The sequence below is a fragment of the Centroberyx gerrardi genome, chromosome 13 (assembly GCF_048128805.1).
Source record: "Centroberyx gerrardi isolate f3 chromosome 13, fCenGer3.hap1.cur.20231027, whole genome shotgun sequence".
In the NCBI taxonomy this organism is placed as follows: Eukaryota; Metazoa; Chordata; class Actinopteri; order Beryciformes; family Berycidae; genus Centroberyx; species Centroberyx gerrardi.
The window spans coordinates 9232964-9251338 of NC_136009.1; the positions used below are offsets into that span (position 1 = coordinate 9232964).

At 41.0% G+C, this 18375-nt stretch overlaps 1 protein-coding gene across 1 annotated transcript; it reads right to left on the reverse strand.

The window, feature by feature from the left end:
- Positions 1-3402: 3402 nt before the first annotated feature.
- Positions 3403-18293, reverse strand: dis3l2 (DIS3 like 3'-5' exoribonuclease 2). Its single transcript, XM_078287456.1, has 21 exons — positions 18217-18293; positions 16838-17606; positions 16563-16690; positions 16145-16198; positions 15792-15893; positions 15523-15706; positions 15136-15215; positions 14716-14945; positions 14335-14508; positions 13523-13602; positions 13256-13368; positions 12821-12928; positions 12186-12419; positions 10297-10376; positions 9918-10101; positions 9391-9477; positions 8524-8671; positions 7943-8073; positions 7219-7323; positions 6652-6756; positions 3403-6423 (listed from the first exon to the last, which is right to left on the reverse strand). Exons 2-21 carry the CDS (start codon positions 17568-17570, stop codon positions 6313-6315), a joined length of 3171 nt encoding a protein of 1056 aa, XP_078143582.1. The 5' UTR covers positions 17571-17606; positions 18217-18293; the 3' UTR covers positions 3403-6312.
- Between the last annotated feature and the right edge of the window lie 82 nt (positions 18294-18375).

The following is an 18375-nucleotide window of genomic DNA, read 5'->3' on the forward strand; positions in this document are numbered from 1 at the left end:
TCCACTTTATGACTTGGTCAATTTCAAAGAAATAACAAAAGTGAGCGACTCCATCACAGAAACATAATGTACATCTGCTTAGCTAGACTGTTAGCTTGTGTAAAATCATCAATACTAGAAGCAGCTTAGACCAAAGGCTTTCTTCTGGCTTCAACAGCAGGAGTTGAATGAGAATACAAGTAGGCAATATAACATTAGGATATGTAATCATCCTAATGAATTATTTTTTGACACGGCGAGTAACAAGACAAGTACACTTTGTGTTCCATGGCACTGGTTAAGGAGTACATAGTGTACAGAATAACAAAACCTCTAATGTAATATACATAAAGATCAATTAAAGCTCTACCTGACGATCCCTTTATCAACAATCTTCATTAAAGTCCTGGTCCTTCAGTCTGCTCATGTGTTTTTGTCCTGAAGTCCTTCTAGTCCACCTGAAGACAAGGAAGGAGGAAGCGGCTCCTATGACTGACAGATTTCTTTTATGGCACTTTGACTTTGAACTCGTTGGGACAGAAGCAATAGGACAGGTGAAGCGTACTTGACTCCTTATGCTGGGGTGAGTGAGTAAATACCCAGCAGGATTACCAGCAGGAGGCTTCTTCCTGGTCACTTTGTGTAAACATCTTTGTCCCGTTTTGGGCTTTTAGGGTAGCGTCCCCATCTTACAATTAACTCCTACAGTATCATTGCTACAGCTTTCATCCATATGTGTTATGTGGACTTTTGGCCTGATGGGGAAACCATTAACAAACCTGTAATGACAATCTGTGGAAATGACCTGGCAATGACTAAGCAATGCCCGTGTCATGCTGTTCTATTAAGAGACTATTGAGTATTTCTGGAGCATAAAAGCACTACATTACTACAATAAAAAACACATTACACAAATGTCTCGTTATGGCTTTGCTGTAGAGCCGCCATGGTCAAACAGTGCGTGCTCTAATGAAAAACAGGCCTTTGGACCCTGCGATAGAAAGAATACTTTGACATGACTGAGACACTGCCGGACCTCCCACAGACTATCAGCAATAAAGCTGTAAATACAAGACCAAACTAATCATCTCTGAACTGAAGCAGGACCAAACCTGTCTTCCACGATACTCGAGTATCTCCTGTGTGGTGGTTATCATTTACGTCACATTCTGCTTAGTGTAGGATTTCCTGGGTTGTGAATCATGTTTTAGTGATGAATATACCGCCTCATAAACTTTCTGTCACTGAGTGCACAGAAGAGTTACCTACTGTGCTAGGGAGGCAACAGCATGAGCTACGAATGGAGTATCTAAAACCTTCAGTAAAACCAGGTGTAGGTAAGTATGAGTTACCTACAGTGTGTATCCACTGTGATTGGCCTTATCACTGCAAATGCATGTACTGTGTAATGAGTTTGAGAAGTCCCCACAGTAGCTGGTTGTAGGTCAGCACTGCATGTAGAGAATCATTGTGGTAATGGTGTCATTTTCTTGTTGGATATGACGTTGCACCCAGGGTTGAACCTGTATGTTAATCATAAAACCAGATGTAAACTACTGTATGTTTTAGTGTCACTTGACTGGATCATATTCACAGGCAGGTTCAGTTTCACATTGACCACACAGTACACTACTAGTATACTGGCTTTCAGTCTCTCTAAAACATAAACTACACAGTTGCTGCAATCGTTATCTCCTTTCAGCCCATTGACAGTGAAACACGGTTATTGATGAACACAGATTAGGTGTGGCTGTTTTTTCTTCTATCATGGGAGTGTTGTGCTCCTTTATCTCAACTCATATTGACCTGACTACCTTCTTCATGACGTCATGGAACCAAAGTTATGGGAGGATCTCTGTGTGTCACAACATCAGGTGCTCATGTAGGTTCAGATAGTCCTCCACCATCTCTTTCATGACAGACTGAAAGAGAGAACAACTGACCCTAGATCAGCACTCCTGTTCTATCTCCAGCATCTCTCGTGGAGATGCTGCACAATGTGAAAAATGAAAAATGTTCATCTTGACAAGCCATTTAGTCTTAAAATCTTTTTTTTTCTTTCAAATATTTTTTATTGAGCCAAAGAACCTTATACATACAGTATATTATTGTGTCAATGCTCATTTTCATTTCTATGAAAAAAATAATAAAATTATATTTATGTATCTTCACAGATACAAAACATATGATACAAAAAATATAGGATTGTTTCTTGAGATTTGGAACAATATCAAAAACAAACAAACCAAAAAGAGAAAGGGAAATTAAAAGCAATAAAAAAAGAAATAGGTGACCTTTATCTTCCCTGTAGCCTTCCCTATCTTCCCAAGCCTTTCCCGTTTCCTTGTCCTCTACCTTCCACTCACCCATTTACTCATTAAATAAAATATGACACAGTGTATAAGTGTAGGCTACAACTTAGTTACTTCTATGTGCAAGGTATGATATGAGGGGTTGCCAGATCGTATTATATTGAGAGAGTCTGCCCTTTAATATATATCTTATCCTTTCAAAATATAATGTACTGGTCAGATCACGTAGCCACATTTTGGAGGTAGGAACTGTTGTTTCTTTCCATGACATAAGTAGTAATTTTTTTGCTGTGATGAGGCAGTAAGAGAGGAATTGTTGTTGGGCCGTGGCGAGTCTTCTTAATGCTTCAGATACACCAAGAATAATCAGTAAAGGTTCTGGTTCTAATGGAGTGTTAATAATTTCTGAGATGTTGTTGAAGATATCAGTCCAAAAAGATGTAACTTTGGGGCACGATACGAAGCTATGAAAAAGAGTTGCCTCTGAGGAATGACATTTATCACACGTGGGTGATACGTTTGGATATATGCTGTGTATTTTTACCTTGGAGTAATGGAGTCTATGTGGTATCTTAAATTGTATAAGACAGTGTCTGGCGTTATTTGAGCATTCGTGTATGTGTTCCGAGACTTTCTTCCCATATGTCATCTGGTATTTGAATACCTATTTCATTTTCCCAGCTGGTCTTAAAACTTTCAGAAGATGGAGAGGTTATTGATAATAGGGTGTCATATAGATAAGACATTTAGTCTTAAAATCTTGTTTTCTGTAATACAAGCTAAAAGAATTGTTGTTCCAAGAATTTCTAGACTTCTCCAAACAGGAAAAATCACTCTGATAGTATCAAGATGTTACTTGATTCAAGATTTTAAAATTCACTACTAGATGACTTAAGACATTTTTTGCAGTGCAATTCTTGAAAATAAGTATCGAAAGTATGTAAGCTCATAAAGACAAGCCTTCAACTTTGACACGGTGACAGACTATCAGAAGTCCTGTATCTGTAAATGCAGTTGAAATGGGTTTATGATTTATAAATTACAGACACTCCCTGGTAATCTAGAACACATTGATTATATTTATTCACTATCTAAAATAAACATGTTCAGATGGGGCAGCGGTGCAGTTTAATTAATTTGATGCAGTCACATTCAGCATAAATCACTCACAAACGCCCTTATGGACCTCATGTATCTATTTATTTTTCTAGTGACGAGTATTGCCTTGTATGGTGGTACTGCACAGAACAGATGCTTTCATTACTGAACCAAATCAAAGTTACATGACAATTCAACAATTCAAACCTTTCAAAAGGCCTACAGAAGTTACACTTCAACCCTTAAAGCTACAGTTTTCTTTTGATTTTGAAGTAAATCAACTAAATGTACATTCACACAGATTTTAAGTTATTTTTTAGTAATTTTAGATCCAAACCTCAGTCAAGGTACAGATGTTTTGCGCCAGTCTTTACAAACAATTAAAACAAACTATTTGCTGTTTTAAAATACATTTAAAACTCATGATTAGCTGTAACATACTGTCAGTCCATATAAAGTCTTCAGTCCAATAAATGAAAACATTAAACTAGTACATTCAACAGGGGGCATCATACTGCTATTAGTAATGAGTCTTTAATTTGGTCAAAAAAAAGGGAGAAAAAAAAAATAAAAAGGAGGATTTTGTTTGAATATATAACAAAAGAAAAACGTTTTAATTGTGCGGAAGCAGCGGCTTATCCTTTTTGAATTAGATGTAAACTACATGGCACTGGTTATGAGCAAAAGAAATAAAAATGAGGCTCAGGATGAAACAAAGAAAGGCACACTACTCCATTTAAGAAAAATGTTAACGTGTAGCCACGCCATGTGCTGCACTGAAAACTGTGTGTTCATTAGATTAACTCAAGATCAGATTCACAATGAGTTAATTCTGACCAAGCCCACAACGAGTTTGGGCTGCACAGAACAAGCCTGAGCTTAAAGGAAGAAAAATGAGAGAAAGGCTCAGCCTTGATTTCACTGTGCGTGCCTCTGATAGAAGCCGGCTGTTGGTTGAACAGTTTGATTAACAGAGACATAAAACAAAGCAATCAAAAGCAACTCAAGTCAACATAAAATGCAATAAGATCTCAAGGCCACTCACAATTTGCAGCAGCATTACAAGTCACATTCAAGTCATTCCCATAGCTTGTGTTAAAACAATGACAGAGTTAATCCATTATTTCACTTTGGCCTCACTTGCACACTAGACATACATCTTAGTCTGCAACCAAAAAATAATGTCAGATTCCCCTTCACAGAATTTAAATTAAATAAAAAGTCCTATGTGACTTTCTGTAAAACTATGACAACACTATAAAACACTATAAATACCTGAATACATAGGCAATAAAAATAGTCATGACAGATGTGGTAGCTGTTATGTTTTTTGTTTCTATGCAACAGGTACTATATCCGTCAACTAGGAGAGCTATGCAATATGGATTTAATATAGTGAAAGCTTTGAAGCTTGCCACTACTGCTACATTTTGACAGCTTGAGACATGTAATTACACTCGAGCAAAAACAACCAGTTAATAAAAACATTCAAATAAAGTCTTATTTTAACTACCACTCCAGGTTTCTTGAACCTAGACTGAGCTTACTATCTGTCTTAACGACACCTTCTAGATTCTTCCAGTTTTGTATAATTCAGAATCTAACAACAATACTGTAGCGGACCCAGATTACTAACCAGGGCCTGTGTTATAATAGAAGTAGATTTGCTTATCAACAAAACACAGATTTCCTAGACCATCATGAAGGCAAATATGAAAGGGAAAAATCATCATTCCTATTCTAAGATGCTTTATAAATACTAAACTGACGACTAGGGATGGCACTGAAAAGTGGACAAACTGAGCCCTCGACTAGCAGAGCCACTAGGTCAGTGGTTCTCAACCATGTGTCACCGAGGCCAAAGAGTATAAAACCTGTATTCTCTTTGGCCTCGATGACACATGGCACCGCAGTTGACTAGGTGTCGACTAGGTGTGTCTCCAGGTCAGGATGGAGGGAATCGGTGTTTGTAAAGCCTTGAACACTGACGCATCCTTGACTGTGGTGAAAAAATTTATCTGGAGATTGTTTTTAAATCAAGTATTTTTCTTTCAGAGACAGTAGTATTGTATTAATTTTGTTCATATTTCAGCATAAGGCTCAATAACAACAGGATCTGCACAAACTGCTGACAGTTGATGGCTCTTAAGGCTCTGATGCAAATTAGAAGTTCTGAATAATCTGCTCTGTATAATTTGATTGGATGAGATGTGCCTGCTGTCTGTTCTGTCAACCTACGGTTGTACGGTGCTAGAAATCATGTTCGTAAGCAACAGAAATATCATAGCCACTGTGGCCAGTCAACGTCTGGTCAACTACTTGCCCTGACACGTCAAAACAATAAAAGTCAGTAGCTGTGCAACCTGAGGCTCTCCTCAGTCTAGACTCAGGAAACCAATCCTTACTGTTAAACTGAAAATAGTTCAAGCTATAAGCTTCACACATCAAACTGTGTATATCTATTATATCACATCAAAAAAGGACCTCCTTACGCCATTAAATCAACTGCAAAATAACATTAATTGCACGGTGTTGGTGCTTTCAGTCAGACCAGGACCAACATACTACTTGAAATCCATACTGAATTACTTTTCTGTGATTGAGTGACCTTTCCTTGGAATTGAACCTACCAAAAAACGGCAAACAAGGTCGGCCCATCAGAGAGTTCATGGAGGCTCGAACACTGAAACTTAATGTAGGAATTTCAAGTGCAGTTTGACTCTGGCCCGATCACAGTGATTCCAAACTACAGCCTGGCTAAGATCCGTTCATCATCCAACCATCAGTCAACTATACTAACATCTTAGTTCTAATAATCAATTAAAAAGAACGTGCAATTCCACAAGAGTATGTAAAAGCAGACTTTTACGGTACAGTGCTCTATTTTGTTTTGTGTGATCTAGTGTTGTGATGTGTGGCACATTTACAGTGCGGCTGATCCGTTCTCATCGGGCCTCTTGAGCACTGCGCTGTATTTCATGGGCGCACCGTCTGCTCTGAGCTGCACCTCCACTAAGGTGAAGACTGAAATTACCTGTAGAGAAAATAACAAATTTAATAGCATTATGCAACGGTAGTTTCAGCCAAGCAATCTGATGTGCTCACTTTTGTTATAGTTCCTTTAATAATATTATTACCAAATGTAGAACAAGGTCAATGTTCTCTGTTTTAATATACGTTTTATTTTAATATTCCTAGTACTGGTGCACCATACCATAACAGAAGCATTTCTACTATGCGTGTCAGTAGCTGTGCTTCTCACCTGCTGCACTGGGGCTTTCTCTGGCTCCTCTGGTGACCAGACCAGAGTCAGCTCTCCCTTCTTCCCCACCTTGTGATGGTGGAACGAGTCCAGGCCCGCCAGAGACTGATGGAGGAGACAAATAAACAGATGGGTTCAGACTGTGTTGTATTGTGTTGTCTCATTTTCACTCTGGTCTGGAATACGCTCTGACCCTGTGATGTTTTTTTTTTTTTTGTATCACTGTGCACACAGGCCTGAGCCTGTCTGTGATGATGTAAACTGCACAACAAAACAGCCAACAGATGGCGGAAAAGAGCTTTTTAGATCATAAGAGGCAATGTAAAGGGCACTGTGCACCAGCTGGACGCACTGTTATATTGCATTTAAAATTAAAGGCAAATAATGTTACCCCTCGTGTCATCATTCTGAAACATTATCTAAAACAAATCATAAAAATCTTTACGTTAAATAAAATATCTATAATACAAATGTATTCACAGATGTATATAAAATCAAGACAAAGAAATCATTACAAACACAAGACACTGAAAATGTTCCCTGCAGTTGAAGTGTAATGCAGCTCACCTTGCAGTAGATGCGTTTCTGAACCCCGTAGCGGAGGACCAGCACATCAAAGGACTGATCCAGCACCCCCATCACCATGGCCTCAGAGTCCAGAGGACCGCACTCCTATGGTGCACATGACAAGACGACAGGTCAACCACCCAGGAAGAATATCGCAGCTCTGGATACTGACAATAAGGCTGTGGGCTGACATCGAGGACCTGGTTTCAACCTGGTCTTAATTTACATTTTAGGAATCTAGCTGAATTTCTTATACAGAGCAATTTCCAATGGGTACAGTAGGAGAATAAGCTCCAATTCCAAGATCACCAAGAGTCAGAGCCGTAGTGCCCTGATAATATTCCTCTGACCACAGAATTATGTGAGAAGTGCCAGGAATAGAATTATAATAGGAGCTATGGAGAGAGGGAGAAGGGATTTTCTAAGAGGAATTAAGAGTGAGAAGAGGCAAAAAAAACAATGCAAGAAATACTGTAAAAAATGTAAATGTAGCCTTAGACCAAACTGTTTCATTTTGATGAAAGTCTACAGCTTTCATATAAACAGATGAATAAAGTTGTGTTTTATTCTACTGTTTGATAAAAAAAACCCAAACCATTTTGTTAAAAGCATGGCCACAATAACAATTAACAAGAAAAAAAAACCTTGCTTACTACTTCAACAGTGAACGTGTGTTGTTTTTTGGTCCCACCACTGAACAGTATGTTGTGATGTGGTTACCTACCTTCACAAACACTCCGAAGAACAGCTCAGAGCTGAGCTCCTGGACTCTCTTGGAGGCAGTCTTCTTGTCATTGCAGTGCGATGCCTGCTTGTGGACTTCCTCTCCCGTCAGCTCTATACGAGGGCCGCAACCTGCATGCAAACATTCAGTAGACAGATAAGCACACAGCGAGTAACACTAAAAAATTATAATATTATAAGGGACACAAACATATACACACTGACCCAGCACACACACAAGGAGCAGACAGCAAGTGAAAACAATATCAAAGACAACGGGACAAACAATACTTCAACTCAGTGTGAGATCTGAGGCTGCTTTGTGTTTTACTGCATTGCTATTCTACAATATCATCCAGAAATGTCCAGCAATACAATTGAAGCACTGTTCAAAACAAACAAAACTTGTGTCTTTTGTTCAAGTGTTTGTGAGAGAGAGAGAGAGAGAGAGAGAGAGAGAGAGAGAGAGAGAGAGAGAGAGAGAGAGAGAGAGAGAGAGAGAGCAAGAGAGAGAGGGAGAGAGAGACAGAGGAGAGAAGGACAGAAAGAATGTGGAGCGCCTGCTGCGGAGAAGCTACCCACCCAGTGAAGAAGCCAGCAGCCGGTGTACGACGACGTCTGCGTAGCGTCTGATGGGCGATGTGAAGTGTGTGTAGAAAGGAACGTTGAGGGCATAGTGCTTAAACAGGTGCTCCTCCTTCAGTACACCTGTACAGAAGTACACTGCCATCTGGAAATACCAATAACACAGATTAAATATAAAAACTGATCATATATACCATAGGGATGTTAATGATTAATCGACGATCGATTAATCATCGTTAACAATTTGATCGATCAAGCATATATTAATCGATAATGCACGTTATGTGCCATTTCTAATTTTTTTCTGAAATGATTTACCGCCACAAGGGCGCAATTTAACTTTCACCGCCTATACAGAGGAAGAAGAAAGCCAAGCAAGCGGGCGGAAGCATTACATTCATTGTAAACATTGTAATACAAAGTCGAAATACACTGTCACCAGGCTGTGCACTGGACTCATCCCTGATCACGTAGATACGCTCTTATTCTTAAATAAACCAGTAGATTGTCGTGCCATTGTTTCCAATACATAAACTGTGGCAGCGCCACAATATCGGCACGGCCGGCACAATAAAAACAGTTAATCAATGTATAGAAATTGATCTAAATCGCTCTGTAATGCGTCTAATGTGCGCATCACATCATGTCTGTCATTTGGCGATGCAGTAGCTCTGTACTCAACCTGACAGTCCGTCTCCTGTTCTGAAAACATTCGTAAAAAAATATAAAATTCCACAATTTCTCCGAACTCGCATGTGTTGTAACGGTAAAGAGTAACTTGATACTTTTCAATCGGACAATTGCATGTGTATTTCATGTAAGCTTGATATATGGACATAAACATCTAGCAAAGGCAACTCTCACCTGCATGGGTCTGGAGCACATGTGGGTGAGGACCTCCTTCCTGGCACTGGAATACTCATCATCCCCAAGGGTGGTGTGGAGACTCCTCTGGAAAAGTAGAGATTTCAATTAATATGAAAACATTAGTCCTTTTATATAAACTCTTAAGAGTGTTTCTTAGAGATTTTCATTGAGCCTATTAATTGGAAAGCTTAGTCTGTTATTTGTGATCTGGGGAGAAGAGTCCTCATATTTAGTGATATTCCTGGGAGAGGGAAATACGCACATACAACATCATAGGAGTCGCACTTTATACTACAACAGTAGTTCTCAACCTGTCTGATCCACAGGCACACACAAAAAAATTCACTACTGTTCTGAAGTGCCACACAATCCCTTGTATGATCATGCCAACAAACATGAGCCAACAAACATCAGGAGCTCCTGAACCTGGCTCAAACTGCGACTTCGACTACAGAACGAGAAGCATTTCCTAGTTGTTCCTGACAGTTTAGACACTGGGCTACATTTGCATTAGGAGTACCAACATGCAAGGCTCCTGCAGAGGTGAAGTCGACGTTGAGGCCCATCTGGTCGCAAAATTCCTGCAGCTCGTCCACCATCTTGGTCTGGGGTGGAGGGTGGCGTCGGAGCAGGGCCTGCTCAGGGAAGGAGCGGTAGATATGGTGGGCTGTGGCCATGTTAGCCAGCAGCATGAACTCCTCCACCAACCTACAAGACAGGTTTATGGATGGACAGATGGAGAGGAAAGGGGATTAAGAACATAGGAGGACTGAAGTAAAAGCACTCTGGATTGATTCAAAAAGACAAGTTATAGATCCATAAAGTCAATTTGATTCCCATTTTGGAAGAGGAGTCGAGGAGGTGCAGACACAGAGATGCATCTGAGGAGAGCCTGTCACTCACTTGTTGCTGTCTCTGTACTGGTAAACATAGCAGCCTTGGGGCATCATGGTCTCTTTGTCCAGGGTGAAAGATAGTTTCAACTGAAACAGAAACAGAGAGTATGCTTAGGAAAGAATGGCAGCAAGGTCACCGATTTAATAATGTGTACTGGATAGAGAAATCTGGGCAGAGAAAATGAATTAGTAGTGCTCTCCCTCCTCTCTCAGCAACTATCATCGAGGTTCCTTAAAGGATAAGGCTGGTGTTTTTTTAATGCATTGCTTACCGTCAACAAATCCTATAAAAATAACAAAATCAGCAATGATTTTGTTTTGCCAGCAAATCTCGTCCATGTAGCGGGCGCCCAATGAAGCCATGTCCCAGGAGCCATGGAACTCCATTGTATTAAAAAAAACGGTTAAAAACACGTCAAAGAGCCATGCTGTTGCTGTGGGCAACATATTTCATCATCACGATGCACCGGGCCAGCCGACTTTTTCCTCAAACAACTTAATAAGCCGGCTGTAGACATGTTTGCGATCTCAGGAAAGTAGTTCCGTAGCACCGAAAAGAGTCCCCGGCATAATGAAGAATTTGATTTGGTAATAACTACAACAGTCTGACTTTTCGTGGTAACAGTTAGCGATTTTTAAAATTGAAACTATTCCTGTGAGCTGTATTTCAAGGTTTTTAGCTTACAATTGGAGCCACTGACTTCCGGGTTGACGGCTAAAAACGGTACGTGGGAATAGGGATGCACCGATGCCACTTTTTCAATGCCGATACCGATTACGAGTATGAAAGTTTAAGTATCGGCCGATACTGAGTACCGATCCGATCCATTACTTTTACTGAACAGTGCAGGCTTACTTCATTAGTTTGGGGTCAATGGACAAAATTATTGAGATAAAATCCTTGTTTTTCCCACTGTTTGAGAAATACAGGCTTCTATGTGCCACAAATGCATAAAATCAAGACAGTTTGCTTTTATTTCTTACATGTTACTCATGGCTTTCGGTATCAGATTTTTGTCTTGGGTAAAATCTCTGATACCGATATTCCATTTTAGCCTGGTATCGGCACCGATACCGGTGCATCCCTACGTGGGAAGTCAGAAAGTAACAGGAGTAGAGCAAACGCATTGTTGATTTTGTTATTTTCATAGGATTTGTTGACGGTAAGCAATGCATTAAAAAACACCAGCCTTATCCTTTAAGCATGGCGCTTAACCCCCAGTTGCTCAAGTGGAGCTGCTCAGTGGCCCACAGTAGTAGACTGTAGCTGCACCAGGCAGCTGCCAGATGTGAGTAAGTGTTACTTTATGAATGTGAAGTAGGTTGGTGCTGGAAAAGATTATGCATCTTCCACAGCATTATCTTTGCCTGGAGAAACTTAAAAAAAAAAAAGAAAAGACTGAAAAGATTGTATTTGCCTCCTGTGATCATTGTAATTTATTTTCTCTTCCAAAAGTAAATCTCAGTTTCTTGCCAGTTTTGAGAAAATGTAAAACACGGACACTAGGGTGTTCTGATGGCTTAGCAGACCAAGGTTTCTACACATTTCCCATCTCAACATAACATACTTTTTGCAGATCTAATTTCTTGACAATCAATGTGAAATAATGTCGATAGTGACTGGGCAAGATGACTAGGCCTTATCACTCTATAGCTGACTTTTTGTACATTTTCCAAACTTTTCAAGATCTACAAATGATCAAATTCATTTTCCATACTTTCCGGACCTGAGTTGGAACCCTATAATAAGCTGGCTCAAGACCTTGTTGCATGCTACCCTCTCTCTCTCGCTCTCTCTCCCCCCAACATCTGTCCTGTCACTCTCCAGTCTCAGAAACAAAACAAAATGGGACAAATGGCACAATAAAAGTCAAAAACCAGGCAACTAGGACTAACCTGGTCTAGTCTGAGGGCTCCTCCTTCGAAGCGTTGAGCTCGGAGGTTCTTGGCGATGGTGTGCAGGTTGAGCACAGCCTGGTGGATCTCGTCGATAGGGTGCTCAGGGGCCACGGGTGGCAACTCCTCGGCAGAGAACATCTTCTCCGGGGCCTCGATCATGCTCTGTGCGTGGTCGTAACTCAACTTCACGCAGGAGCGGATTACTGAGCGGCCGAACCACTCACTAAGAATCTGAGGGATAAGGATAGGCAATTGGAAATGGCACCAAAGAGACAAATCAAGATGAGGAAAATACAGAAATGTTTGGGTTTTTTTCCCCGCACAGCCCACTGTCACTCTGGGACCGTGAGCATCAGGAGGCAAATTCAGGATAAATCAGTCAGCTGTCAGACCCTTCACTCCTCTTTACCTGTGAGCTATCAATTTTCATCACAGTTCATCACTTGCGCATTTCTCAAAAATCATGTCTGTTGTTTATTGAGCAGTATCTAGTTCATAAAAGGAAGCAGATACTACTTGTATTATTATGGCTGATGTTTTCAGCTAGGCATCTATAGCTTGCAAAACCATGAAAGTGCTGTGGAACTGTGCAGAACTTGCTTTATAATAAATAACCTTGTACATTGGCATACCTTCCCCTGCGGTGAGATTTTCCAGATGACAGAGAAGGTGAGTCTGTCAGTGAGAGGGTTCAGACTGCACAGCTCCTCACACAGCAGCCTGGGCAACATGGGGATCACCTGAGGGTGACAAAGCATACGCTTGTTGAGTGCTCAGAAGAGAAATTGCGGTATAATGACTAATAAGCTACACCAGAGAAATTAACAGTCAGCCTGACAGAGTGGCAAATGATCACAGACTGCTGCTGGACCTGCTCATATCAACAAACTACCACAACAACAAAGAAAGAAAGAAAAGCAATCAAACAAATGGAACTCAAATGTTATTAGACTGAATTTTAAAGCTATATAAATCAAATGAAAGCTGGACAGTTTACCTAGTAGTTTTAGATATAACAAGCACATATTGAAAAGAATAAAATACCAAAGTTATCAGGGAGCACTCACCATTTGCACCATATATACGCTGGTGGCTCTTCGGCTGGCAATGGCGTCCAGAGCGTTGCCCTCCTCCACAAAATAACTCACGTCAGCAATGTGGACTCCCACCTCAAAATTACCTGCGTTAAAAATATACTATGAAGATGGTCTACACCCCCCTACTTAAAAACTTTAAACCAAAAAACACATGATCCTTCATTACAGCAAGTCTCTATAATGACAAATCATCATCATCATCATCACCCACACCATGACAGTTAGGCAGCAGCTTACCATCTGGGAGTGGTTTACAAGACAAGGCATCATCCAAATCTCTGGCAGTAGCAGGGTCGATAGTGAAGATACACTCCTTCCTAGAGACGATACAATGAGCAGCGCTTTGTGAGTAATATGACTAGGTGATCCACTTATTTGCAGCCATTATATGTGTATGACAGAGCCTGAAACTATTCTAAAACTGATGTTGGCTGGTAAGACGCAATGCTGTGGCTGCAATTTTAAATCCAGCCATTATGGCCAGTTGACAAAAACATTTGTTTCAAGATCTGGTGTATAATAATTCTCTTTATGTATAAAATAGTGCTAATCCTAATTCAGCAACCCCTTAGGCATTTGAGTAGTTCTGGAAGAAAGCACTGCCACTAGTATGGGTCTATACAGCTCATATTACTATATGTTCCCACCCAAAGAACAGAACCTGAGCTCTATCAGAAAAAAGATAAAGGGATTAGATAACTATATATATATATATATATATATATATATATATATATATATATATATATATATATATGTATATATACACTACCAGTCAAAAGTTTAGACACACCTGACTGAATGGACTATGTTTTTCATCATCTTAAAGCCATTCTGATCCAAAGGCTTATGATTTAATGTGTGAAATGTGTTTCTTAGACAAATATAAATAGTGAAGTTGATGCCTATGCCTCTGCATAATTCCATTTGTTTGGAATTAGTTTTGATGTATTTACTATTATTCTAAAATGTGGAAAATAGCAAAAATAAAGAAAAATGTGAGTCCAAACACTTGACTGATAGTGTATATGTAAGCCTAACAGTCTGACCTCAGGTCTCTCCTCCTGCACATCTCCTCAGGGGGGATGGTCCAGGGCAGGTTCTTGGGTAGGCAGTCCAGCACCTCGTCGGGGAACTCGGAGAAATCTACGTCGTATTCTGTCAGGATGCCCTCCGTCTCCGGCTCGATTTCCCCGGCTTGGCCCAGCGTCTTAGCAAGTCGACTGGAGGAAACACGTAAAGAAGAGTTGGAGGGAGGGCTGTCAAACCAGAGTGCACTGACTAAAAACACTAACTGCTCCTTGGTGAATTCAACATCACTTCCAGTTGTAGGGTTTGTCTATATGGCCCTCGGTTTTTATTCCCAAGTGGCTCAATGTACTGGGATACTGTTGAAAAAGTTCCCTGCATCATGCCTCTGGAATACCCACCCTTCTGCGAAGTTGCTGTCGACTGGCCAGCTGGTGATGCGAGAGATGAACAAGGTGTTGGCGTAGTCGCCTGGGCGGGAAATAAAGTCAGCAGGACAGTCGGGCAGCGGAATGTTAATCCGTGGCACCCGGTGGTCCATAGGGGAGAACATGGCGAAGGGCTTGTCTGGGAGGAACTTGAGGAAGCCGGTCACAGCTCTCGAGTGTTTACGCTCAACAATGTACACCACCTAGAAGACGGAGGTGGAGGAGGGGGGAAGGACAGCATGACTTAAATTGAGTCAGCAGCGCGACTTCAATCGTTTTGGATCATTTCAGTAACATTAGGGCGGTTATTTTAATCAAGGAAATGGTGAAGGAAACAAGGGAAGAGAGGAAGAGAAAAATGAGGGAAGTAACAGAGAAAGAAAGGAGGCTCACTTTAGCAGTCCTTTGGAGTATTTCCCCATTGGATCGTGGCGTTGTGGCGTCTTCCAGAGGTCCTCTCATTTCCCCCTTCTCTGAAGTACAGAAAGATGAGAGGAAAAGAAAGACTTATTAGCTGAACTATTGTGTTTGGAGACTACTGACCACTCATCCAGTTTCCAAAACAGACCAAAAACTGTCAAATGTCAAGCTTACTGAATATGACCACCTACCAGCAATATCATTTTTATCTGATGCACCAATTACTTTATTAACTGTGACTGTTAAAACTGTTTCCCACGGTTTTGACATGACAATAAAGTTGAATTGTAGGCACCTGACTAACATCCTACGATTGCTGTCATGACTACCCCATCACAAGTTGTTGGATTAATACAATACCTGTGGCACTGAGGGTGATATTCTTAACTCTGCTGACGAGCTCATCCTGGTCGCTATACTGGTCTTCCACAATAACATCAGGGCTGGGAGGCCGCTCTTTTTTCTTCTGTGCCGTTTGGGCCTTCTTCCCTGTCTGGTGCTCCGACTCACTGGCGCCCTCACAGTCAGTGTCCGACCTCACAACCTGAACAGAGACAAACATGAATCTGTAGAACCAGTTCGAATAATATAATCGGACTATAATAATCAGACAGGTTAGTGTAGTTCACCTTCCACTGCTCCCGAGGGAGGACTTGCACCACCACTACATCCCCATTCAGCGCTCTATTGCGAGATACGATCCCATCCAGGAATATATCCCGCATGCCATCCTGTGGAGATACAAGTGAGCACTTGTCTTTCACCCCTCTTTAACTGATGATGTAAACTGCATCACTCTACCTGTACTCCCAAGTTCCCTATTCCTTTGCAAGATGGATATTTGTGCATTGGCTGATTATGAATTGATGAAATTCATAATATGGACATACAACAGGTTAGCTGTGACAGAATCCAACTGAGAGATAATCGCATCAGCACAAGCTGTGTCAAGTTTGTTTGAAAATGAGCTACAGTAACTTACAGGAGCTGGGATGAAAGCCTCATGGTACTTCTTGGGGTTGATTCTTATTGCCCCCTAGAGAGAAAATAAGCAAACATTAGATATGTACTTTATGGCTTACTGTACCCTCCACTGCTTCATGAACAATAAAAGTTTATGTGCCAGGGTGTGGGGGCCGGTTTAGGAACTTGAACTTTACTTCTACTGTGTGGCATAACAAATATATTGTATTTTTATGTAGTTTCTCATCTGTAGACCCCAATTACAAATTATACTTTTAATGCAATTATTATTCAGTACTACAGTACTACTGATAACTAAAAGCTACAATTGCTGTAAGAACTCTACAGCCCCACACTTTCACCACTTTGTAATTTCATCCATATTTGTGGATCTTGCTGCCGTTTCAGGAACAGTAGTTCTTGGTCTGTAATGTCACCTGAATGAGTTCTGCTCTTTTTAGGCCATGGGAAACGTCCTCAGAGGTCATGTAGGCTTCAAAGACTTGCTTCTTCGCTCCTCTGCCTCCTTTGTTCTTACTTTTGTCAGCAGAATTGGCACTTGAAGCTGAAGAATAAAAAAAGATTTCACTCAGTGACCCAACTCACAATTCATCAAATGAACAAAAACACAGTATCATAGCAAATGACATTTACGTGCAATTTGTGTACATCCACAGAGAATGGACCTCTTAAAAACTAACCTACAGTTTACCTTGAGGGTTAGGCCTTGACATCTCAGCATCAACCCCAGAACTTATTGCCCCATCTCTGCTTTTCTCCTCCTCGTGGTTCTTTGGCAGATTCTTTTTCTTTGACTTCTTCATCTTCTCTTGTTCCTGTCCACTTGAACTGGTTTTCCTTGGGGACTGGGGAGCTCGGAGACATGAGGCAGCTTCCTTTGAGGCATGGTCTCTGTTGGGGTCTTTGATTTTCTTCTGCTGCTTCTGGTGTTGTTTGGAGTCTTTGAACGAGCTGAGCTCCTCCCCGGACTCGATGTCTCCATCTTGACTGGTGGTGGTGTCCCTCCTCTGTCCCCGTCGCTGCTTGTCAGACACACCCTGCCTCCTGTCACAGTCCTGCTGCGCACCGCGACTATTGAGCTTCTCCATGTACAACGACAGTGAACTCTCCTCTCCTTTCGTTTTCATGGAAGAAGGGGAGAAGTCGCTTGAATCAGAGAACTCAATAAACGCCTGGTCCCTTTTTCGCTGCGGTATGTCCAGTCTGTCACTGTGGGCCTTGGGCGATGCGCTCGGCCCATTTTCTTCCCCCTGAAACGACGACTCCTTTGCATACTGTTCTAGGTACACCCTGAACTTGCTGCTGTGGTGCTGGCTGAGAAGCCTGGCATAGGCATCTTTCTGAGGAGGAGTGCTGGAGTGATTCTGGCCGCGCTTCGCCTCTCGGTTACGGTTAGCCCTGTTGGACTGTCGAGGAGAATCCATATGGCAATCCTTGAAGATGCTGTGTCTGAGAAGATACTAACATTTATTTGTGGTTTCAATCATGTGTGACTCAACACAGAAACATTCATGTATGACTCAACACACAAAACATTCAAACCAGCTTAACTGTCAGTTAAACAAGACCACTTACTATTCAGATCACTCTTTAAAGTAACTTAATCTTGTTTATAATAGGCAGAGGAGACACAGTTAGACGTCATCTAACTGTTAATTCAGAGAAGATGGAAACAATACTTAACGTAACGTTAGCTAACTAGCTACTGAGTAGCTTGTTGAATCACATCGTTAGCTAACGTTAGCTTAGCTGTATTATTCAACACACTGCCAGCGCTAGGATACAAGACTTAACGCTAACCAAAGTATTGTTATATTCTTTCGGCTGACGATTACAACAGAACAACAGGGACAAAAACAGTAACAACTGCAAACTCCATATCGTCATCGGTTTAACTAATCCTGGCAGCTAGCGGTGGCTAACTAGCAATGACGTTAGCTCACTAGTTTCCAATTGGTGGTTTTACGTTCACTTGTATGTCCGACAGTCGGTGTTGAACAAACGGTTATGGAAAACCAAGCAGTTATATATTCATATACCATGTCAGACTCAAAATTTTACACACATTACCTTACTCTAAGGTGTAATCTCTTTCAATGCAACGATGCTAAAAACTTTCATTTCCTCTGAGTTGCGTAGTTACGTGTGTTGGCCGCTAGAAGGCACAAATGCTACACAATTTAGATAATGCTACATTTCAGTGCTATCGGAAATTTTGGAATTGCGAAT

Coding starts and splice junctions, on each gene's coding strand:
- dis3l2 (XM_078287456.1), bottom strand. CDS start 17,570: ATGGATTCTCCTCGACAGTCCAACAGGGCTAACCGTAACCGAGAGGCG. Junction 16,199..16,562: donor AAAGAGCAGAACTCATTCAG/GTGACATTACAG, acceptor TTTTCTCTCTAG/GGGGCAATAAGAATCAACCC. Junction 8,074..8,523: donor GCTGCTGGCTTCTTCACTGG/GTGGGTAGCTTC, acceptor GTTTGCATGCAG/GTTGCGGCCCTCGTATAGAG.